At 40.8% G+C, this 24717-nt stretch overlaps 1 protein-coding gene across 1 annotated transcript; it reads left to right on the top strand.

Annotated features, from left to right (window-relative positions):
* LOC137610015 (testis-expressed protein 2-like) lies at positions 1-23516 on the top strand. Its single transcript, XM_068337407.1, has 14 exons — positions 1-18; positions 342-562; positions 1205-1296; positions 10497-12264; positions 13909-14109; positions 15136-15493; positions 16103-16395; positions 17275-17418; positions 17555-17654; positions 18908-19028; positions 19512-19634; positions 19907-20116; positions 20699-20819; positions 21921-23516. Exons 4-14 carry the CDS (start codon positions 10522-10524, stop codon positions 22068-22070), a joined length of 3564 nt encoding a protein of 1187 aa, XP_068193508.1. The 5' UTR covers positions 1-18; positions 342-562; positions 1205-1296; positions 10497-10521; the 3' UTR covers positions 22071-23516.
* Positions 23517-24717: the final 1201 nt, after the last annotated feature.

Genomic DNA, 24717 nt, shown 5'->3' with positions numbered 1-24717 from the left:
GATCTGGTCCTTGGATAGGTAGGTTATGTCAGGTGTAGTTTTAATAAAACAACATTGCGGTAGCTGTAAAATGACAAACGTGCGGTGGTTTTTATTTACACCAGCTGATCGTTCAGACGCAGGTTAAATTCTAAGGATTCAGGGCTGTAAATTGTGTTTGTGGAGGGGGGAACCCGCGTCTGATTGGCACACCGCACTGCCATGACGCAATTCGCGCACTCCTACTGCAACACAAAAACATATGAATCATCTGACGGTGGGATGTTGTAGTGTAAATGTCATTTAAATGTGGAGGAGGAGGGGGTGTGGCGTTCACCGTCTGACATTCACTGAAAACACAGGACGCACCGGGGAGCTTCGGTATCTGGCGGTCAGGATCGAGCACCGCGCATCTGTCTGCTGCCCGACTCCGGCTGGGCGCTCAGGCCAGCCGAGCAGCCCCTCGGTCATCCATCCATCCCTACACCCATCCCTCCATCCACCCCTCCGCAGGCTGCGGCTCCGAGCGGGGATCCTTGTTTCAGCCTCACGGAATGAGGAGACAGATGCGGTCCGATTTAAGGTGCGTTTGCTTTCGGTTTCACATCAGCGCGTTGACATCAACCAGTGTGGGGATAAAGGTGTGAGGAGGACAAAGGATGCAGGATGGAAGTAGAACGGCTTTGTATATTTTTGGATCAACGGAATTAATAGATTGGGGGGGGGGAAACAGAACACATCTCCTTCTTCAGGTGGATCCACGTTAGATAAAGCTGTCAGGATGCTCCAGCACAGCACTGTGTGATGTACCTTCCTATTAAATCACATGTATGTGGGCTGGGATCATGTCTCATATCTGCCATGTGAAATGGGTTCAATGGTAGCCTGCTGTGAACTGTTCCAAGATTCCCTGAGCTGTTCGGACCTTTCCACCTGGATCTCCTCCTGATAGCAGGCCCACAGCATCACAAGGCATTGATCACACTAAGTGTCATCTCAGTGTCACCTAATTACAGCAGGGATGTGTCACCACAGAGCGATGTGACACTGTTCATCACATCATTTAGGGGGACAGTCTGCTCGGTGTCCTTATGTGAACTGGGCTCAGCTGTAAGGTGGCTTCTAACACTGCTATACGTGCTAATGTGATTTAGACTGCATCATTTGCTTTGTGTGTAAAGGATGCCCATCCATTCACTCACCTGAAGTGTGTTTCTGTTTCTAGGCGTGTTAACACCATGATCCATGGCAGTGCATTTCAGTGTGTGGATGCAAACTGTGTTGCAAGAAGAGATTGAATGTCTCTAAAATCTCAAGGTAAGACCCGTCCCTTCACCTTAGGTTTGTGTGTGTTTGAACGTCTGAACTGGAATGAATCCACAACCCTTTAAAACCATTCATATTGTCTGAATGCAAAGGCTTGTCTTTCTGTGTGTTTATATTTTCACGTGGTGGACTTAAGACTTTTTTTTTAGACCAACGTCTGCGCATGTCACTGAGGTGCTGTTGTAGATGAAAACGTTCTTGTGTCAGCAGGTCTTAGGTGAATGCTCTTTCCTCAGCTCAATTAGTTAAATTGCTATATTGATATAAACAAACCGAAGCAGCTGCACCGTCTGCAGAGGCTATTGTTAGTGGATAAACATGAGAAAACTCAGAAAACACAACATGAATTAAAAAGAAATCATTGTGAATGTGTGTGGGTCTGTGTTCATAACATGTACCCGTGTTTAAATGTATGCTTTGCTGGAGGGTGTGAGTTCTAACGAATAATTTGTATTGTTTCAGTCAGCTTGACAGCAACCTGGTTCTAGGAATCAGTTGAAAATGCTGGGTTTTGAATTTTAGGCCCGTTTGGTTGAACAAATAATAGGATCTGAATCTATGAAGAGGATTTAAGTACGGTATGTGTATGACGTTCAAAGTCATGTGAAGTTTGGAAAATAGAAAAAAGTCTGTCGTCTGCATTAACACGTATAAACAGAAAGGTGTTCAGGGGTGACCTCTGTAGTTTTCCTCATTTAATTTGAAACTTCCTTCACCGGTCAGATGCTGTCTTCTCTGACTGGGCAGGAGATACGCCACTGCTGACATTTATTCTATACCTGGAGTAGCTTTGTCCTTTAGTTCCTTCTCTAGTTTTTAAATCCTGACATCTACGCTCCGGATGAGTTGCACCAGCTGTTTCCATCCAGACACATTTAGTAGCTGAATGGGAGCCTGTTGCTGCTGCCGGGTTTCAAATGTCCTGTAGAAACGTCTCGTTTTATTGGTGTGGTGGATCTGTGGTCAGGGTTCTGGTGAAGAACATGCAGCTGTGTTACAGGCTGCTTACAGTTTGACCATACCAATAGATGATGATGATGATGATGATGATGATGATGATGATGATGATGATGATGATGATGATGATGATTTCACATTAACAGTGTAAAATATAATTTTACCATGAAGTACAACACATGCACATAGTTTCTGTAAAACTCACTGTTTACATGGAAAAACCAGTTGAACAGCATTTGGCAGGATGTGTGTGTTTGTTCGTCCATGCATGTGTGTTTGTGTGTGTGCATGCGTGTGTGCGTACAGTGGGTGTGTACATATGCAGTAATTGACCCACAATTCACCAGGAGTTAATAAAAGCTACTGCTACTGCATGACTCCCGATGAAACACGCTGTTTGTGCTGACACTAAACAGGAAGACGGAACCGCGGGCGGTGCTTTCCTCTGAATATGAAACAGGAAGTTACCAGAGAGAGAGGAGGAAGTCTCCCAGATCTCACACTGAGATTTGACACACACACACACACACACAAACACACACACACACACACTGAATACTCATTCATTATGTAAAGGCTTCACTCAGCATGCAAGCTTATACAAGTGTGAGGTATGAGTGAATTTATGTGCAGATCAACAGACACACTTAATAATTAATTCATGTAATGGTCATCGTTTGTGGAGCTAAAGCCTAATACAGGTATTTAAATCAGCGATATTGTTCAGTGCTATTGTGGTTCACAATGTTAATTCTCTGAACCAGGCCTTGGATTCCACATTCACTATGTTTTACCCTACAACAAACAAACAATCAAAACTTATCAACAGATTCATCCTCCCTTTCTTTGGTGAACCAGTATGTATGTTATGGCGAAGATGAGCAGTCAGTCACCTAAAATCATCTTTCCATGGAAAGCCAAAGAAATTAATGCTAACTGTTCTTACAGTGTTCAGACATGATCTACTCTGTCCTGACATCCTGACGTCTTATCTTGAGGTGTGCTCAGTGCCCCAGCATATTGTAGTTGTATTAAACATATACTGTAATATATACATAAAACAAAAAGGAAGGAAATTTATGTTTGGAAGATTATTTCTTTGTTGTAACAATGCTGCTTGGCAATAAATCTTATATCTTTGGAAAGCCTATTTACTGCCCTTTTAAGTGTTGCCAAGCATGATGAACATGCATCTGTGGAGTGAGCAGCAGAGCTAAGTATCTGGGGTCTTACAAGTGTGGCACCATTTAAAAAGGGAATTAACAGGCTTTCCAACAATGTAAGATTAATTTCCAAGAAGCATTGTCACAACAGTGAAATAATCTGCCAAACACAAATTTCTGTAACTTTTGTATTATGTTTATTTATACTGTATGTATATGTAAAATAATTCTTTAGATACTTTTTTTCATTCCCATATTTCTTTTTTTTGTAACGTATCTGCCGCTGACAGTTGTGTTCATTCCTCATTTCATCGGGGATGTTGGAACTAATTTGCTGCTTTGGCTAGAATATAAATATAAAATAATTTAGGATGAATAACAGCTTTAAATATTGTATTAGTCTGTATTGTTCTCTTCTAAGGCAGTTTTTTGTTATCTCCAGTCAATCTGTGCTATATGGATTCTCATCTTTCCCCCAAACAGCACAAAAGTGAAATGAGACACTTTTTCCTGCTGGTCAACAGCATAAGATCTTTTCTAATATTAAAGTTGGTCTTACCCCAGTTGCTATTTTCTGTTTGTCTCTGTCTCTTCTGATGTATTGCTCCTTCTATCACTTCACTCTTCATGTATTTGGGGGGTTTATGACTAATACCAAACCCTCTGGCTGTTTGCTGGCTGTCAGATAGCTTTTATACGGATTATAAATTGCTTAATGTACTTGGATGCTCGTGTGTGTTCAGTGAGGACAGCGCCTTCATCCACTTTTTTATCTCCAAACTGTCACATCGTCTTAGGCGGAGTTAGACACTGATATTTATTGAAATGATGCATTAAATCCCATCTGACTCGTCTTGAGCAAATCAGAATGTAATGATGAAAGCAAGTGTATTTATGTCCTGATCCTAATGGAGACGATCCAAATAAACAGCTGAAGACATCAGGTGGACATGTAAGGGTGCAAACACACACGCACGCACGCACGCACACACACACTCAAAAGCTCTTACTGAAGAACATGTGTTAGGAAACACTTCCCCAGCAAGGTTACTCGCTGAAGAGCAGTTGTCATACCAAACAGATGCTGGATGAAAGCTTTATTGTTGGCATGGCAACAAGCCAATGATTTGCATGGTTGAGGTTTGTTTGATGTGTTGATGGTGGATTCTGTGCTAGAGAGAGAGAAGTGAATAAAACTGGTTTGATCCGGCGCAGCTGCATGACACCCGCTGTCGTTTCATGGTTGTTTCATTTTCTCCCCTTCATTAAGGAATCAACACGATTGTGATCAGACAGTCAAACCTCTGCTCAGTGTTTCCTGTGATGCACATGGAAATCATCCTGGGCACAGTTTATGTGGTCACAAACTTCATTTATTCATCTTCTTATCCGCTTCTTCTTGTTGACATGTCACATGTTAATATTCAGTATCCTGTATATCCTTTGTCAGACTGAGTGTCGTTCACTACGTCTGTCATGATGTCTCCCTGTGGAGCAGAGACGTCACACAAGACCGTCAAGGCTGCTGTCAAGTTCTCCTTATTATGCTCTCGCCATTGTGGATTTATACTGTAGGTTTTATTTGGTTTATGGTTGTTTATTTGTTTATACAAGTATGAATGTATTTAGTCATTTACATTTTCAGGCACATTGAAACATTTCACATCAGTTTTCTCACACTCAAAGCTGTTGTTTTCTTTCTCCAGAGGCAGCCTTGGAAACTAAATGTCTCGATTTCTAGTCTTGTTTTGAATTGATAATTGTGTATGTATGTCATTTTAATATTTTTCCTTAAACATCAATAAATATTCATCAAGTTTCAAGGGAAATCTTCCTTCTCCCTTTATTTTCACCCCTTTAATCATTCATCCGTCTTTCAGTGAGGCAGTTAGTGGCGGCCTCGGTGTTATGGGACAAACACCCTGTCTGTCCCCCAGGGCTATTTTAAGAAGTGCTGCTTGTGTGGCCTCCATCCAGTCAGAGGTTTTCACCCAACCGGTGAAAACATAGTGTTCTCTACCTTTGTGTTTCCATAACTACTGTACACAGAAAGCTACATGTAAGGTATGCAAGATTAGAGTATGATAGACTGTGTTCACATTCAAAACTACTTTGTTTAATTCTTTTTGTTTTTCTCAAATCTTATTTGATTACCTTGACAGTTCACACTCATTAATAACTGTATGTGGAAAAAATAAGGACTGTTGTCCTTCATGTTGCATGAGAGTTGGCTTACCAGTCCATGACTACATCTAAAAGTGACTGAGTGTGTTTACATAACCCTGAAATAAAGTCAGATTGGTGCCACATTGAGGAAAATAATCAGAGATTGGAGTAACTTCATCTTAACATTGTGGAAGTAGCCTTAGGGGTTGTTGGATGCAGGAGAACAACGCTTCTGGCACACATGAGGATTGACTTAATGGTGAAGTTTTCAAATGAGAAATTACAGCATGAAATGTTCAACAGCAAAACCCATAAAATGCATCATGATTCAAATAATCCATCTTTAGCCACGGTTTGCTCAACCCACACGGTCCTTGTCAGTGCAAGGCTGCTGTTTCCAAATTCTAGTGCAGACTTGAAAATGGGATCTTTAGAAGCCAAAAAACTCACCATTGAGCTGTTGAGTCATTGCTATTGATCCATGAGTTAAAGTAACACCCGTAAATACAGATCTGTTGGGAACATATTGTGCTTAAGGACAGACAGTACAGACATTTTTTACTCCTGATGGAGCTGCTTAGAATCAGGTACATTTCTTTAAGTAATGTCGGCAGTGATTGGAAAAAAAGGAACTTAGGTGTTTTTAAAGTTGAAAAAGTGCGCTCAAGTTCACAAACCTCTCCCAGCATGAAACACCCAAGATCTCTGCCTGTGATGTAGCCCAGCAGATGATTGCTGTGCACCCCATTCCCTTTCTGTGGTAAATTCTCCATCTTATATCCTTCTTCCACCCTGCTGCCTTTACTCTCCCTTCACTCTCCTTCCATCTTCTGGGGTTCTGTTTTTTTCAGATTAGAGTGGGGCTGCTTGCTTTGATTAATTGGACGAGTCTTGTCTCTGTGCCAGGCACTCCTCTTTTTCTCAATCTGAAGCAGCTAAAAGAAAAATTGATGAGAAGAAATTACTACAACTGAGTCTGCCATTCAACGCTTAATTCAACCTGAGATGGTTTTGGAAATTATTCCTGTATGTTTAGTTATTCAAACAAAAACAGAAAAACAGTAACTGTCATAATGCAATTTTATACCAGAGAAACTGAAATAATGTGGAAATGTTGAGATGGACAAAATTATTTATTGGTAACTATTTTTTTATTTAATTTCAAGATGTAAACATTTTTCAAACAGAAAAGAAGCTGCACAGCTAAAATTGGTTTTATTATCAGTTAAACTTTTTGCCATCATCTAAATGACAATATCAGTAGTTCAGTTTCATAAATATTGAATTTGTTTAAAAATACTGTAGCACTCAAAATTAAATCCTTAAATTGCTGGCTTTGTCCAATGTTTGGTGCATAGAAAAGAATGTGAATGAATATTCACTTATTCATTATTTAAGGTATATTTTCTCTTCCTCAAAATCAGTAAAATTTCTCTTTTAAATCCTGTATGCATGATTTACTGACTGGTTGTTCCTGTTGATGTAGATATAGTGTAAGTACATAAGTAAACATGTCAGCTCTAGAGTAAGATGTTCAGATGTCGTGTCACTTTAGAATTTTGGCTGCATCCTCCTAAATCTGAACTCCTGGAAAACTTGCAACCATCATCTGCTGTTTGCCCTCCAGATCTTCGTATTATTTTCGGCCATCCTCAGGCAACGAATATCTTTATTTCCCTGTCTCCCCACTCATCTGTCTCATCTCTCATCTGTGTTATCCTCCCTATTTTCTCTCTGCATCTTGGGTATCTTTTGGTGAATTTAAAAGCTTGTCTCTGAAAGGTCATCCGCAGCCTTTACAGATCCCCCAGGGGATGTGTCTTTCTCTTTTTTGTTGCTCTTTTTTCTATCTCTCTTTACTTGTTTCTATTCAATCCACTGTACCCCCAGCACAACCATGGTAGACACAGCAAACACATAAAAAACATATAACCCAAAATGGCACATACACACTCTTGTAGGAAAAACCTGCTGTTTCATTTGAGCAAATACAATTGCTAGAGATTCAGTCCTGTCCAGGCGGCCCCAAGGGGTGCCGAGGCTTTCTCAGAAAATGAGCCGATCACAGAGGCTAACTGCTCTGTTGTTTCCAGCTGTCCTCCTTCTGCCATTACAATCCATTTACACCAACCATGAAAGCCAATGTGTGTGTGTCTGTGTGTGTGTGTGTGTCTGTGTGTGTCTGTCTATTTGCTTGATTCGCTTCGCCTGCCTGATAATGCTAACTAGGCATGATTGGTTCTACATCATGTAGAGGAGGAACACACAATAATGCAACAAGTTGAGACCTCATTCAGAAGAAAAAATTATTGCCTAATGAATGACTTCTGTTCAGCTGTGTTTAGATAGAGGCCTTGTTGATCACAGGAGCCTAACAGCTTCTTTGTGGTGTGATTCCATCCTGAATATTGTTTAGAATGGGTGGGGAACAACGATTGATGCAAAATTAATGCTTTGTTTTATTTATCTATCTGTTTAAACTTTATGGACCACGGAAAAGAACAGATAAGGTAATACATGACAATATAGTCTTGTCAGACACACACAGTTAATGTCTAAACATCAAACAGCAAATCAAATGAACGGCTTCAAACATAATTATATTTTGTTTGCTTTTTTTTTTTACAGATCTGAAGAGCATTTTAGCATCTTTTAGTTCATTACTTTGATTTATCATCTTTAAACTAACAGTATGCTAATAGCTGCATTCACTGCACCAAGTGGCAGACAGACTAAGCAATTAGATGGTAAAAGTAGCAAGGTTCATTACCCCGCATGAATGTTGATGTTTTTTCATGTCAGTTGAATGTATACATTAAAAATGTATGTAATGTAAAATAAATATTTGCATGTTGCTGTAACATTAGTCTACCAATTAAAAGCTGTATGCAAGGAAAAAGAACACTTACTGAAAGTTTAAGTTCAAAGCTGGTGATTTTTTCATCCATTAGTGAGACTACCAGCAGAGATGGACAGAGTACTTGACCCCAGTACTTGAGTAAGAGTACAAATACTTCTGGTCAAAATTTACTCGGCTACAAGTAAGAGTAGCCCAGTCAATACATTACTTGAGCAAGAGTAAAAAAGTACTTGCTTTTAAATGTACTTAAGTATTCAAGAGTAAATGCTTTTAAATGTACTTAAAGTAAAAGTAAGAGTAAATTCCTTTTTTTTTCTTTGATGAGAATGGACCTGACTGAATTACTGTCATTTTACAATGACAGCAATTCATTTTTATATATAGTACCTTATATCTCTTGTTTCAGAGAAACTCTTTGAAACCACCTGCACTGATGTGCTTGCCTGTAGAACCATTATGTTATACTGTACCAAGCCTTGGTAAAATTAATGGAATCATCAAAGAGGACAATTATGTCATTTTCACATTTTATTAAACAATTCCCCCCTTCCATACACACACAAGACCAAATGGAGCCATACAGGCCCAACCAACTCGTTTAACTGGGGACCAACTGGAACCCCTAAAGGATACACTGGTGGACCACTGGTTGAGAACCACTGCTTTACAACAAACTAAAGCTCTGCTTTCAACAACTCAATGTTTACAGGAAGGACATATTCTAGTACCACAGTATTTGTCTCACCCAGACTGTCTGTCTCCCCCCACCTGTCTGTCTGTCTGTCTGTCTGTCTGTCTGTCTGTCTGTCTGTCTGTCTGTCTGTCTGTCTGTCTGTCTGTCTGTCTGTCTGTCTGTCTGTCTGTCTGTCTGTCTGTCTGTCTGTCTGTCTGTCCGTCCCCCCCAATCTGTGTGTCTCCCCCTGGCCCCCAGTCTGTGTGTCTGTGTGGCCCTGTGTCAGCCAGTCTCTGTCAGTCTGTAGTACTGTAAAATTAAGTGACAAGAGGTCTCTAGGTGTGACTTTTGTCAGTTTTTCTTCTACAAACTCAAACATATCTTTAAAGATGAGGCCATGGGTTTTCTTCCTCATAAAACTCCGGCTCATCATGTTCATCAGATTCAATGAAGGCTTCTTCGGCAGTCGCCATTGCCAATGCGGTCTTGTTTTACGTAAATCCCATTTGAGAACGTGTACTGTGATAGGTTTCCTTCTTTGACGAACACTGTGTGTGGCCAATTGCATTTTAGGGGGGGGACAAAAAACAACAGCAGGCAAACCTAAAAGTAACGAGTATTCATGAGTCTTCTCAGAAATTAACTCGAGTAAGAGTAAAAATCTTTGCCTTGGAAATGTATTCGAGAAAGAGTAATGAGTATGAAAGAATTGTAGTATTTGAGTAAAGTAAAAATCATCAGAATCTGTACTTAAGTACAGTACTTAAGTAAATTTACTCCGTTACTGTCCACCCCTGACTACCGTCTCCTCCTTATACTCCTCAATGTACTTGAGAACTCAGCATACATTTGCTGCAGGCTGGCCCCAGTGGAGATTGTGGTTAATTTCAGCCTTGTTCCTCAAGGCTCATGCTCTCTTGAGCAGCCCACATTGTCATAGTGTTGTTGACTGAGTGGCCGAATGGGTAGGATGATGGTAAGACAGAGAAAGGTCAGGCCGGAGTGTGACTCTGTCTGTCAGCCACAGCTTTGCATAATGAAAGTTAATGAATGGGATCATGGACACAACTGTCCAGTCTACTTAGATTAGGATGAAAAAGTGCTACAAGTTGTGTGTGTGTGTGTGTGTGTGTGTGTGTGTGTGTGTGTGTGCGTGTGTGTGTGTGTGTGTGTGTGTGTGTGTGTGTGTGTGTGTGTGTGTGTGTGTGTGCGCGCGCGCAGGAAGATTGTGTAAAGCATGTGGGAATCTCTGAAGGTCTTCAATCACCTTGCTGGTTCACATTTCGATCTGTCATCCTCTTGTCTTGCACCAATTTTTCATTCCAGTGTTTCTGTGTGTATGTGAGAGTCTGTGTCCATTTGTCCCTTCCAGGCTGTTAACCCTGTGCAGGGTGGTGATGAGCAGTCCGGGCAGCAGCAGCAGGGGCAGTGGCCAGCATACCGACATCCGTCCCACTCGCCACGCCCCTGGACCCAAGCTGCAGGTGCAACGCTCCCTCTCTCGTGACACCATCACCATCCACTTCTCTGCTCTGGGGAAGGAGGAAGACGATGAGGAAGAGGAGCTTTATGGGGCACCAGTTGAATCTGCTGCCGATAGATCTGGGTTTGATGGTATGGAGACACTTAAAGGTCTTGAAGCTTCAGTTGCTGATGGCCAGTCTGTGGCCACAGCATTGGAGGCCAAAGAGGAGCTGGTGTTTGATACCGCTGGTGTGGGTACCACCTCAGGAGCTGCTGTTCTCCCTGTTGTCTCCACAGCACTTTCTGTGGATCCCTCAGAACAGCCACATAAACCTTCACCAGCCATGAATATTCTCCCTACCTCCACCCATTCCTATTTGATTGATAACCCTCCTGCCAGCTCTTCTTGGCCCTCTGATCGACCCTCAGCCAATCCCCCATCCACAAGCTCATCCTCATCCCCTAGTAAGTCCACAGCTCTGTCCTCCTCAAAACCATTCCTTAGCTTGGTTAGGTCTTTGTCCAATGAAGTTGATTCTCGAGAATCCACTTCTGCACCCACCACTGCTGTACCTTCACATGCACGCCACCGCCACCTAATGAAATCTTTTGTTAAGTCTCTTTCCACGGACACCTCAAGGACTGAAAATCTGGATGGGTCTCCTTATCACTACGCTCACCACCACCAACAGCAAGTACAGTCATCACAGCGGCCTCCACCTCGTAATATGCAGCTCTTCAAACAGTTCTCTCAGCCTCGCTTGTCCTCCTGCTCCGTCACTATCACACACCCAGGTGGAGACTCCAAAACAGCCCCGTCATCCCCCACTATGCCCCCAGATGGTCGGTCGTTCTTCAAGGTGCAAGAGGTAGAGGCCAGGATAGAAGATACCAAGCGGCGGTTATCAGAGGTGATGTCAGACCCCCTGCAGCTTTTTAGCAAGATAATGGGGGATGAGTCTGTTCTGGGATCAGCTGGAAGTGTCACTCATCGTGCTAAATCCCTGTCCTCCAGTGCATCGGAGCTTAGTGGAGTGACAACAGTAAATGGACACATAGAAGGTAACAACTACAGCATTAAGGAAGAAGAAGGGGCAGAAGGGGAAGAAGAGGAGGAAACCCCAACAGACAAGGGCCCTGACTCTGTTTTTTTCTCCTTCCCAACATTGGCACCAACCACAACTCACACACTGGCCCCCATGTCCACTTTCCCCAAGTCTCCTTCTCTGACACTAGGTCGCTGCTCTATGTCAGCCCTGGTAGCTCGACAGGAAGATGAAGATTTTTGTGAGCTATACAGTGAAGACTTTGAGATATGTACAGATACAGAAACACCAGATGGGGATCGTCCCAGGTCACAGCAGCCCCATACTGGTAGCACTGTGTGTAGTGAACTTGACATAGAAGAAGAGGAGAAAATGGAGGAGGCGATAGACACTGTTCCTGTGACTGGTCTTATCTTCCTGACACAGTTGGTGTACTGGTATTTAGTCTGTCCGGTGCCACCATATGTATGCACAGTAGTGCATGGGATTGTAGCTGGATTCATGTTAGCCTTGCTGGCCCTTTGGTTTTCCCCACCTCGACGATCCTCTTCAGGAACAAGAAGAAGAGGGAGAGCGATGGAGCAGTGGAATGTGGCCCGGCTTGATATCAAGGAACCAGGAATTTTCAAGGTGAGATAGAGCAAAGCATGGACACCCATATCTAGTCTTGTTGATGACTTGGAAATGTAAAACTGTTTTCCTCTCAGACTTTAACCATATTCTCCAGACATAAGGCTTTTAAAGTAGATATTCTTATTGAACAGGCTTTCAGACTACCATTAAGGTCAGTAAGCTCTGTTGTCAAATTCTTCATTTAATTGAAATCAAAGGATTCATGCTAATTCTATTTTTTCACAATGCAAAAAAGACCTGATTCTACATGAGACACTCAGAAATCTATAATGGGAATTCCGGAATAGTTCACAGAATATCCGTTGTTTTATTTATGATCCAAACATTAGTTCACTGTAGTAACTAGGATTGTTATCCTCAAAAGCTGTTTGACATTTCAACCATATTCTTTACGTGTTTCAAGCGATCAGTTTTTCATGGTAGACTTGCACTGAAAGTCTCAGTGCTATTTTAATTGAATTGATTTTTTTTACACAGAGCCTCCTTTGGGACTAACATGGTGGGAGATTGAATGGGAATTGAGCTCTTTACAGTGTCATGAGAGCTAGCAATAACACACTGGGGTTGTATTACACTTTTTCTCCAGGTACAGTTATGCTTTACGACAAACATTTGAATTTTAAGAGCACTTGAAGAGCACTGCCACATTTGTCCCCAATTCTCATTTAACTTCACTGAGAGATGCAGGGACTTTCTGAGATATTTAGTTGTTTGTTGGTTATGTAAGCATGCGTAACTGCCATAACAAATACCAAGCTGTTGCACAGGAGAGCTTTATGACTTGAGGGAATGTCTATTCCAAAAGACGTATTCTGTGGTTTTGCAGAACATGACACAGATGAAAAATAGACCTGAGGGACAAAACGCGGAGTTGGGACAACCCTTATCTTGTTCCATATTTTCTTTTGTCTGTAGAATCAACTCAAAACCGATATTTTAAACTTAATGTTTTGCATTTGGTATAAAGTTTGTGACATTTCACCTTTGAGTAAGCAAATATGTGACTGCATTCTAATTCTTGAGTAATGCTTATTGATCAGTCAGTGGATGTTTTCTTATCTGTATATTTTCAAGCTTTAACATCAGTAAGTCAAAGGCAAGTTGAGTATTGGCCTTCCAGTAGTTTGATTATTATTTTTACAAGTACGGTAGTGTTCAACAATACATTAGCTGTGTCCCAGGGATTCCCTCACATGTTGCCCAAACATGCAGCTATCTTTTCTGCAAAAGATCCATGGGTGTCCCAAGATTAATTATGCACAGGTGATGTTAAGGTTTTTATTTCCAAAACACAATGATCAGGCATAATAGACTTCCCTAAGTAGCTCCGTAATGAAGGGGAAGTGACAATAAAATTCAATAAAGAATACTGGCTTTATGTCTCTTACTATTACTACTGACTACTTTCACTACTATAATGGTTTTAATTAAAGCAAATCTTGCAACTATTATCATTATTATTATCCCACAGCTTTAACGCCTTTTACATTTTTGAAAAGAACAAAAACCAAAGTTACATTTTACACAGCATAAACACTAAAACTAATTTAACAGTAGCCACTATGCAATTTTGATTAGAAAACATGTTTGAATATTCAGACACTGCAATTTAATACACTTTCATCTTCACCTCCTCTTCAGGGCTGGATGAATGAGATCCACAGCTACGACCCGGAGATGTACCACGCCACTCTGACCCACTCTGTTTACGTCCGTTTAGAGGGTTCCGTCCTGCGTCTGTCCAAGCCCAACCGCAATATCTCCCGCCGTGCTATGCACAATGAACCCAAACCTGATGTTACCTACATCAGCCAGAAGATCTACGACCTCGCTGATAGCAAGGTTCAGTATCTGTGGTGAATAGATGAGCAGAAAAGAGATGCTGAAATGTCCCGTACAATCACAACAAAATGAGGGAGACACTGTGTTTTGTGTGTCTGTGCTGCTTCTTGGTGTTTTGTGTTAAACACATAGTGACAGTAAGCACACATCCCCTCAGATTTGCCTTTGCCTGAGTGCATAAATGCTAATAGGCCACGTTCAGTGACAAAGCTGCTCGGGGTGACATATTGTGTGTTGACATGGAGTAAATATCACAGGCCACTGACCCCTCACAAAGTTGTGTGTCTTTTTGCTTGTGTGCCAACTTTGATGTGTTTGTACATCTGAAGGCAAGACAGTAAATTTATACTGGCACATCCTTTATTATGGATTATGGCTGTGTTGATCGTAATTCAGTTCCACAGCTTCTTGTAGAACAGAATGGCTTCCTAAAGTGTTTTTCATCATCAGTATTGTGTATATTTGGGTCATCTTGAATGCTTTATGCAATTGTAGATACTGGTGTATCCACATAAATATTATACACGCATCCAAACAACAAAACGTGTATCTGATGCTAAAATTCTTGCATTGTTAAATGTTAGCATTTGATCCAGAATGACTGCTTGCTGGAAATACAACACTGAATTATGGCAATATGCCAGCTACTGTTGCTAAAATGCAAGCTGCTTTCATTGCAACTGAAACACAGGGCAATCTTACATTCCCAGAGAAAAACAAAGTGATTATTGATTATTATTACAAATTATCTGTTAAATAACAAAAAATACGGATGTGTCATCCACATCTGCATCACTGCTCTATGTTTTTCAATTCTATTAGTAACATGTTTCAAGCACTCTTTTGGGGCTTGGCTAAATGAATGTGGGTCACACAGAGTTTGCAGTTTCAATTAGTACACTCAAGAGACTTTTTAATTTTTCATTTTTTTAGTTTGTACTCATTTTTCTGCAGGCACTCTGCCGCAAAACCGTCATCATCTTTGTGTTTTTTAATGATATGAACTTGGTCTTTATGCCTCTGTAGATCCAGCTGGTGCCTCAGAGCTTGGCTAGAAAAAGAGTTTGGAACAAGAAATACCCCATTTGCATTGAGTTGGCCAAGCAGGAGGACTTCATGTCAAAGGCCCACGGGGAGAAGCCTGAAGGATCGGAAGAGAAATTAACTGGGATGAGTGAGAAATTGGAACAACTGGACAAATGTGAAAAAGGGGATGTATCAGGATTATCAGAGGAACCTAAAAGATCAACATCTGGAGGGGGAGACCTGACTATCTACTTGTTTGGGAGGACGGGCCGGGAAAAGGAAGAGTGGTTTCGGAGATTTCTCTTAGCATCCAGAGTGAAATCAGAAGGGAGAGGTTTGCTCGGTGTCTGTAAGAGCGGTGAGTCCAAGTCAAGCCATGTACAGTATCACATAATAAGATAGAAACAGTACAGATGTATCTGTTTCTGTCACTCTTACGTACATAACTGTATTTACACAGAAATACTTCACTTGTTGTTGTCAGAATAGCTATACTCTTGATTATGTTGCTGCACAGACACCAGATCTGTGCACAAACCCTGGTTTAGGGAGTGTCAATCCCCTGAAGTGAGTGAACCGTGTGAATGGGTCAGCAGGATTACAGTACATGCACAGAGAAGCAGCATATTATGGCACTGGTCCCCACTAATGAATAAAAGCTAACAAGGAAAAGGCCCAAAACATGAGCACCGTGTGGTGAAGGGTGAACAGATTATTTTAATATCAAACTGTAGATATAGATGGTAATTATCTGTAAGAAATTCTTCCATTGCTATTATGAGTCAGAGACATGATGCAGTGTGTCATCTGGAACATTTTAGTATTGTGAGAAATTAATTAGGTGCTGCTACTGAAAACCTTAATCATGCTTTATGCCTGTGACATATGGAATCATTAAAAATGTTGTTGATGCATAACTGTGTCACATTAACCTCCCCTGACTGCACATTCCCCCCTCTACTTTTAGCACTCTTGCCCTCCCACAGCCGCAGCAGCAGCAGCAACCAATTTGGTGGGGGCCTGGAGGCTGACAGCAGGAGCAGCAGCCGTGGGAGCCTGGAGGAGCTGTCTCAATCTCGCCACAGAGAAACCTCCTCAGCTCCCTCCTGTGGCTCCATGGGAGGCATGAGGCAGAAGATGTTGCTGGACTATAATATCTACATGGCCAAATATGTCAATCCCCAGGCACAACTGAGAAGCCCAACTGCCAACGACAGTCCTGGGCACACCCCCGAGAGTAGCCCCAAGACCATCAAAAAGGTTTGAAAAAAAATGATTGCTTTTTTTGTTTAATTTAGATTTGTTTGAAAAATGTCACATCTAAAGCACAATATGACCTTAATGGGTTGTTGTACTGAAATGGAAGCCCTTAGACTTTCAACAATTATGAAATGTCTTTCTTCATGGGCACCATTTTGTTCATATTTTTTTCTTCAAATCTTTTTGATAGTAACACAAACAGAAAAGACTGTGTGTGGCAATACCACACCAAACTATTGATGACATTTAATGAAATGCCATTTACATGTCTTTGCATTTACACCTGGCACTAATGAGAATTCTTCTCCATTGAATAGAAGGGGATAGAAGAATAGCAATATCATGGATGGGTGTCATTAAATTTTTTGACACATCTTATTCCATGCTTTATTAAAGATCTGTTATGCAAAATAGACTTTGCTGTTTTTTTGTTGGTTTGTTGTTTTTTTGTTGGATTTACTGTTGTTGTTTTTTAGCAGAAATACAGTCTCTGGTCTGTCTACAGAAACCCTTAAAAAGCCCATCCTCTCTTTCGCTTGTTCCATCTCTTAAAAAAATATTATCTGAATGGTGCTTCAGAGATAACAGGTGTTATAGGAGGCATGTATACCCATCTCAGCAAAGGGGTATACATGCTTCTATAACACCTGTTCTGAATGATGTTTTAGGAAAAAAAAACGTAAAGGTGTATGTTGGGGATTTTGGGGCCATATCCAGAATTGTTCATAAAAGTATAATATTGAACCTGGACTTGAGATAGCAAGATGATTAGCTTATGAAAATGATCCCACCATGTAGATTGATATTATATGAGAATGCGGTTTTCCTTATCCAGTTTAAAAGTTGCAGTAAATAAATACCTGTTTTTGTGTCTTTCAGATTTGTGTGAGTTTGGAGGAGACTGTGGAGCCTGAGGCCTGGGTCAATGCCTTTCTGGGAAGAATATTCTGGGACTTCCTGGGAGAAAAATACTGGGCTAATGTAGTCTCCAAAAAAATCCAAATGAAGCTCAGTAAGATTAGAGTAGGTATTAGTTATTAGCAAGTAGTAGCTAATACAGGTACTAGGATTTTCAATCAGAGAAATGTATGTGTTCCAACATGATCAATTCAACTATTTGATGTCTGTGATGACTGTATTCCTGTATTGTTTTGTCCAGCTGCCATATGTAATGAATGAACTGACTCTGACAGAGCTAGACATGGGCAGCTCCATTCCTAAGATCCTTCATGCCTCCACACCCACTGTGGACCACCAGGGTAAGATTGGAAGCTCAGCTCTAATATTATATTTTTCATACACTATTCTTGACGGACTGACAGCAATTCCTTGCCACCAGTCTTCTCCTTTCTCTGCTATTGTTCATTATGAACCAGGCTTTAGATTATAACAAACATCCGCACTGAGCATGACGTCAACATCCAGTTCCCAGAAAAGAATGATGAAAATCAGTATCAGAATGACAGCTTCACCTTTTTCTGATGGAATATTGAGACATAATTTATAATTCACAATTTTATTTTTGATATTTCTATGCATGTCCTTCAATGTCCTTTCCTATTTTTGTTTCCTGTTTCTATACTGTAGTTGGTTTTTGTTCTCTTTAGATTACCTAGATAATTTCCAAATCCATTTCTGAAACACTGACTCGCTGTCTTCCATGAAACCCCAGCGAAGGGACTGGTTCCAGACAGAGAAACAGGACAAAGATATGGAGCATATTAATTCCCACTGAGGTAGTTGGTTTTGAGAGAACAGGAAATGAGAAACTTCAGAGAGGGACAGAAGTTTGTGGGCATGTATTTCAATCATTAGTAGAGCATCAAAGCAGAAGATGATGAGTAGTTCCTGCCCTAATTTTGAAAATATTTAGTCTAATTTGATCTCAAAGATATCAGGCATTGGCAACACAGCAATACCTTTCTATTCAGATAAATGTATGTATGCTGTATGTATGAGTCATTCTCCTTCCAGCCACATTTCCACAGCTGAGACTGTGGTGTTCATTATTACCGTATATTTTTCCTGAATCAGAACACCCACAGACAAATATAGTCACACTAAAGTATCATTAGTTTATGCCAGGAGACGGCTGCAACTCAGCTTCGACTAATCAGGATTTTTTTCCTTTCACTTAATTTCATGTTGAAATTTTATTTCCCCTTCTCTGATGATATGAGGTTGTCCCAATGCCTCAGACCTTACAATACATGCAGTAATATGTTAAGATTATTGAATGCAACAAAATCTCTTTAGAATCAACCAAAGCAAAACAAGAGACAAATAATATTAGGTATTTGAGTTATCACAACTGTCACACACATTCAAACCATCGAGCATTTATGGAGAGTGGAATATGAGGAGGAATGACCAAATCACATAATTCATTAAACATCACTTATCAGTTACAGGGGTTAGCATTTAGTAAACGAAGAGCAGGGGCATTGAAATTCAAATGTAATGGGGATATAAGATAAACCTGATTTTAATGTTAAAATGTGTCTGTGTCCAGGTCTGTGGTTTGATCTGGATGTGTCCTACACGGGTTCCTTCCTCATGACATTAGAGACCAAGATGAACCTAGCCCGTCTGGGGAAGGAAGGCGAGGGGCTGGGGGAACATGGAAAGGAGTGGTGAGGCTTTCATTTGTTTTTTGCTGTTTATAATGAAGCGTCAATTCTTGTCTAATTGTGCATTCTCAGTGATGAGGCAAAAATAGATAGATTTGCATTTTTTACAGCGCAAAGTGTCATTTTCACAATTCCACCTATTTCCTGTTGGCTATTCCTCCCTTCTCTTAATGTACTGACCTTCTCTCTTGACGCTTACCAATATGGATTTTTCCAATGACTGGTAAGTTGGGGAATTGATGCCCACCAACGTAACAATACAATCTGTTCTGGATTACAGTTCATATTCTTATCCAATCCATTGGCCATTCATTTCCTGTGATTGATACCTGGCGAGGTTCATTTAGGGGATATTGTCTCAATTGTTAATGGGTTTTTCATAGCCATTAAGCTGACTTTTAAGCAGTGTGTGTGTGCGTGCCTTTGTGCGTGTGTGCGTGTGCGTGTGTGCATGTGTGTGTGTGTGTATTTATTTGCGTGAGACAGGCCCAGGCCACGGACTTACTGTCTGGCCGACAGCGATGAGGAGTCGTCAAGTGCTGGCTCATCAGATGAGGAGGATCCCCCTGAGCTCCTCAGTGACAAAGCCATTCTTCCTGGAAGCGAGGGGTGAGGACATGTCTCTTATTCTACATCACATTTCTGAATGGAAAGAATGGAGAGAAACTAATTCACTCATGTGCTGAAGCAAAAGGTTTTGCCCTTTCTGTCAGTCCACCCACTCCCACATGTTGTGAGCTTGCTGCTGACATAATGTAGCACCCAGTCACACCACTCCATCATGAGTGCTGAGTAGCAACTGCTGCCATGAATAAATGATGAACCTGACTCACTCCTTGCCTCCGCTCGCTCTCCTCTGATTCCATCCCCTGTTCACATAGCTACGTGGGAGGCCACAGACCAAGCAAGATCATGCGTTTTGTGGACAAAATAGCCAAGTCGAAGTACTTCCAGAAAGCCACGGAGACCGAATTCATTAAGAAGAAAATGGAGGAGGTGTCCAACACGCCCCTGCTTCTCACAGTGGAGGTGCAGGAGTGTTGTGGCACACTGGCTGTCAACATCCCACCTCCCCCGACTGACAGGATATGGTATGTTCACTTCCAAGGAGGACTGAAGTTGACTGTGTGAAATAGTCAGTGGATCCTGATTTGAAGTTACAAGTCGCCCTCTCTTGGTCAAAAATAGGCATGCATAGAGTTTGACCAACAGCTAGCTAAATGTGTTCACTCTAAGGCCTCAGATTTATGGGTCCCTTTACTACCTACTGTGGCCTATATATGCTTAATTATAACAGAAAAGTATAAATCTAAGAACCGTGGCTGCCTTCATCTGTATCTACTGCAGTGATTCCAACATGTGGGACAGTATTCATAAATTATCAAATGAATGAGAAAGAAACTAAATCAAGTTTGTCTGATTTTTCTTACGTTCCGTTCTTCATGAATACTGTATACTTTCACCTCTTTAGGACTCTAAAGTCTTCAAATGAAAAGCAAAAGTCTATGCCTGAGTTGATCAGATCAGATTTGCAGAGATCATGACCTATACATAACTTTGAATAGCAATCGGTATTCAAAATGAATTGAGTAGAATGAAGAAAACGTGTCTGCTTTCATGGTACCAGTAGTTTTTGCCAGTAGTTTTAAGGATGTTTTCCTCCTGGCTGTCAGGTATGGTTTCCGGAGTCCGCCTCACCTCGAGCTGAAAGCACGACCTAAACTGGGTGAGAGGGAGGTTACTTTGGGTCATGTCACTGACTGGATCGAGAAGAAACTGAACCAGGAGTTCCAGGTATACACAGAAAAAAAAGAATAAACTATTTACAGTGTGAATATTGTTAGTGTGGATATCTCATACTGTTTAGTTTCACTGAGCCTGATGGTTTTTTTTATGGGCTAAGAAAATACTCCCTGGATATTTTAGGGTGACTATTTAGGTAATAATGTAGGAGTCATTTACAGCTTCCCACCTACGTGCAGTTCAAACAGTATGCCTGTGGCTTTCCCACCCCTCATACATATTGAAAGTAATGACATGCCTGCAGCTAGATAATCACCCTGAGGCACAGTTATAGACTGCTGTGTCCCTCTAAAGTCTACCACATCTGCATTTATCTCAACCTGACCCCTCTGGGGGTGATTGTTATTTACCACCTCCTGTAATCAAGCCTCCAGTAAAATGCAGTGCATTAGGTTGCCATTGTGAATGTGTTCATTTGGCTTTTTGTTAATGCCATCTCAGGCCTTATTGAGTTCCAGATATTGGATGCACATGGGATGGTATCAGTCAGGTCTCAGTTCTTGTTCAGACAAATTCTGCATCCGTGACATATTGGAAATCAGGAAAATACAAGTGCTATTCAGATATTCATCAGGATATTCTTTTTTCTGAGGCCATGTTCACATGTAGCTGAGATGCTTGTGTGGATATCATGTAGACTTTATTTCACAAATGTGACATCTTTCTTTGTGGCTAATATTGTCACAAATGTTATTGAATTTAAGAACTGTTTATTTTCCTTCTGTAAGTGATATGTTTGGCATTTTCAACATAGGAAGGCTATCATTAGCTATTGTGATGACATTTGTAACAACTGATAGTAGCCCACCAGGGTAGTAGGATAGTAGCCACCAGTAAACCATGGTTTACTTATCTGAGGTATAGGATTGGCTATTGATGTCTAATTTGACAATCCATAATAATTTCAGAGTTGAGCATTGAGCAGATTTCTCAGTATTTTTTAAAACATGACAAGCCTCTGGTGTCTGTCTTCATTCAGTACAATATATGTTCTAAGCATATTTATTCATAACTTTGAACTAACTGATTTCAATGTCCTATTTTTGTGGAATGTGAAATGACCCCACTCATCACTCCTTTGTCCTCCCACAGAAAATATTTGTGATGCCAAATATGGATGATGTATGGTTACCCATAATGCACTCTGCCATGGACTCACGTTCAAATGCCAACTTGGTTACTGTGACAAATGATGCCTTGAAGGACCCAGAACCCGATGAGTCTGAGGTCTTGGAAATATGAAGACTGCTGTTCAAAGACGTTCCTGCCTGTGGTTACACCAGTGTGGAATGCATTCACTAAACTGGGAGAGTTGGGTGACCTTGTGATGTTCTGTGGAGATTAGACATTGGAAAAAGTCATCCAACCACAGTTTTATTTGTGTGACGTCAAATGTTAATTCTCTGATGAAATACACATGGGGAGTGTCTAGATGTGTGTGGATTGATAAATAGCCATTAAACTCAACCAGAACCATACCTGTGATGTACAGCTGCACCAAACATGTTATATTGTAACTGTTTTTTTTTTTTTGTGTACTATCTTTCAAATCAGGAAGTTTAATGTTAGCAAGTGTCATAACTTTGAGGCCCCTGCAGAGTATGTATGTCCAACAAAGCATATTACATAAATAATGCTAAAAATTTAAGAAAGATTTGGTTGAAACCCTTTACATCAATTCATGAACATTTCACTAGGATATGAGGAATTCTTTGCCACCAATCTACACTGCTGCCTGTGCCAGCCGCCTCACACTTTTATGCAAACAGATCAATGGTTCAGTGTCCATAAAGGACATCGGGTTAGTTCAGCTCCGTCATGGAAATTACATGTGCTTTTAATGATCTGACTTTAGATGGGTGAATTAAAACACAAGAGCTGGATATTGCCTAGGTCTGATGAATGTATGCAACTCCCTAGTTGCGCAAGGAATAGCTCATTTACAGACGTGCTTCAATGTAATATGCTTCAAGGCGCTTTTCTATAAAGAGATTAGCAAATGTAGTGATATTTACTAGCTAAAGCAATCCTTCAGTCCTCTGTGAAGGCTACTGTATTTAGTTAATAGCGACTAAGATTGAGTTTCTCTTGAAACTATTCCAGAGTAGTCCAGATTGGGTTACTGGAGCTGTAAATAAGAGAAAACAAGCTTCAGATAGTGATTTTGTTTTACATGAATTCAACAGGAGTCTGAACCCTACCCTGAAATAGTAAAACCACTTTTCAGCTGAAGTATGGGAAACAACCCTGTTATTTCGATTTTATTTGAATAAAAACATTCTGGATATTAGCCGAATTATTTCTCAACCATCCAGCCAATGAATACTTTTTTTTGCAATTGTTTCTGTATTTTGAGAGGAATAATATGATCAAATATGAATAACAATTGATATCTGCTGAGACACCCAACCGCTAAACAAGCAACTTTTAGTTTAAAATGTTTTCCATTAAAATCTGTACATTGGTAGAGTGTATGAGGCAGAAAGTGCCTTTAAAACAATCAAACATTCCTCCTTAGTGAGTCACCGCATTTGTTGCATCAGATGTATAGAGAAAAATGTCCTTGTGCCATTATGGTTAAGACATGTTCTTAGTTTTCACACATTTGTGTTAATTTGCACAGTGATGAATATCTGAAACGTTGCTGTTGTGTTAAGTGACGTCAAAGAATGTTCTGGTTCCAATCATTGTGGGATCAATAAAATGTTTTTCTTGGAAAGAGTGCAAATTTGGTTTAGAGTTGGAAACCACAGCTCCTTTACGCCACTGCTGAGTTGTGTGTTTTTCATCAAAGCTAGTGTTTTGATCTACGGTACTTTCATAGATCAAAGCAGTACGTCCGTCCGTTAGTCCACCAAATATCTTCGCAGCCATTGCAGATAGAAAGGTGAAACAAAAAAGCACATTACTCAGGTGGCAAAGGGGATGAAAATGATACAGACAGATGAGGTAAAGCAAAAGATATTTACTGTTCTGAGATGGTCTCTGCTATCTCAATGGAAAAAATTAGCTGTTTGCTGTCCCAGCTCACTGCATCACACCTACGATCGCGGGATGTTGCAGTCTGTGAGTGCATTGGTTCTGGTTATTATTGTTGCTGAACACATTCATTCAATGGAAGCTTAAGTTTGGGAGCAGGGAAACTTACTGTATATTTGAATCTGAACCATCAAATGTTTGCAAAATGTTCACATTTTGCAAACATTTGTTTACTTTTAGATGGCGGGCAGTCAGAGACCGCAATATCTTGCAACTTACCCTGACCTACTTTCAGGGTAGGTCAGGGTACCCTGAAAGTAATACCTGACTAGTGTATAGCTTTGACCTTTCAGGGTAGGTCAAAGCTATGCACAAGCTTTGACCATAGATCACAGCTAGTGCTGTCCTTCTCCCTCCTCTTTCTATCTTATCCGGTTCCTTAGAGTACAAAAGTTGTAATTTGACCTTGACCCAGTTTTCTCAAGGTCAAACTCATCATCTCATTTTCATCCCCTTTGCCGCCCGAGTAACGTGCTTTTTGTTTCATCTTTCTATCTGCAACGGTTGTGAATATATTTGGTGGACTAATGACCAGACGTATGGACGGACGATCGCTGATAATTACATCACTTTGAGCCAAGGCAGTCACAGACTTCAACATCCCGCAACATGGCAAACCCAATCCTGAACTCTGTCTTCCCCTGAATTCAAAATTTTATCCTTACGTACTTGCATAGGTCAAAGAATGATGTTCTCTGGGTTCCCAAAATCCAGCAGCTCCTCCCCACACGATTCATCCCACATTGTTGTGGGACTGACGGTGACGTGGACGTTGTACAGATGTTGCACAGTGCCATTGGTGACTTCGGGAATATCCCCTTGTTATAAGTGAGCTCAATCCCCTAATTAT

This window comes from Antennarius striatus, chromosome 16 (genome assembly GCF_040054535.1).
Source record: "Antennarius striatus isolate MH-2024 chromosome 16, ASM4005453v1, whole genome shotgun sequence".
Taxonomy (NCBI): Eukaryota; Metazoa; Chordata; class Actinopteri; order Lophiiformes; family Antennariidae; genus Antennarius; species Antennarius striatus.
Note: the sequence above shows the minus strand (reverse complement) of the source record. Positions and strands in the feature narration are given on the sequence as shown.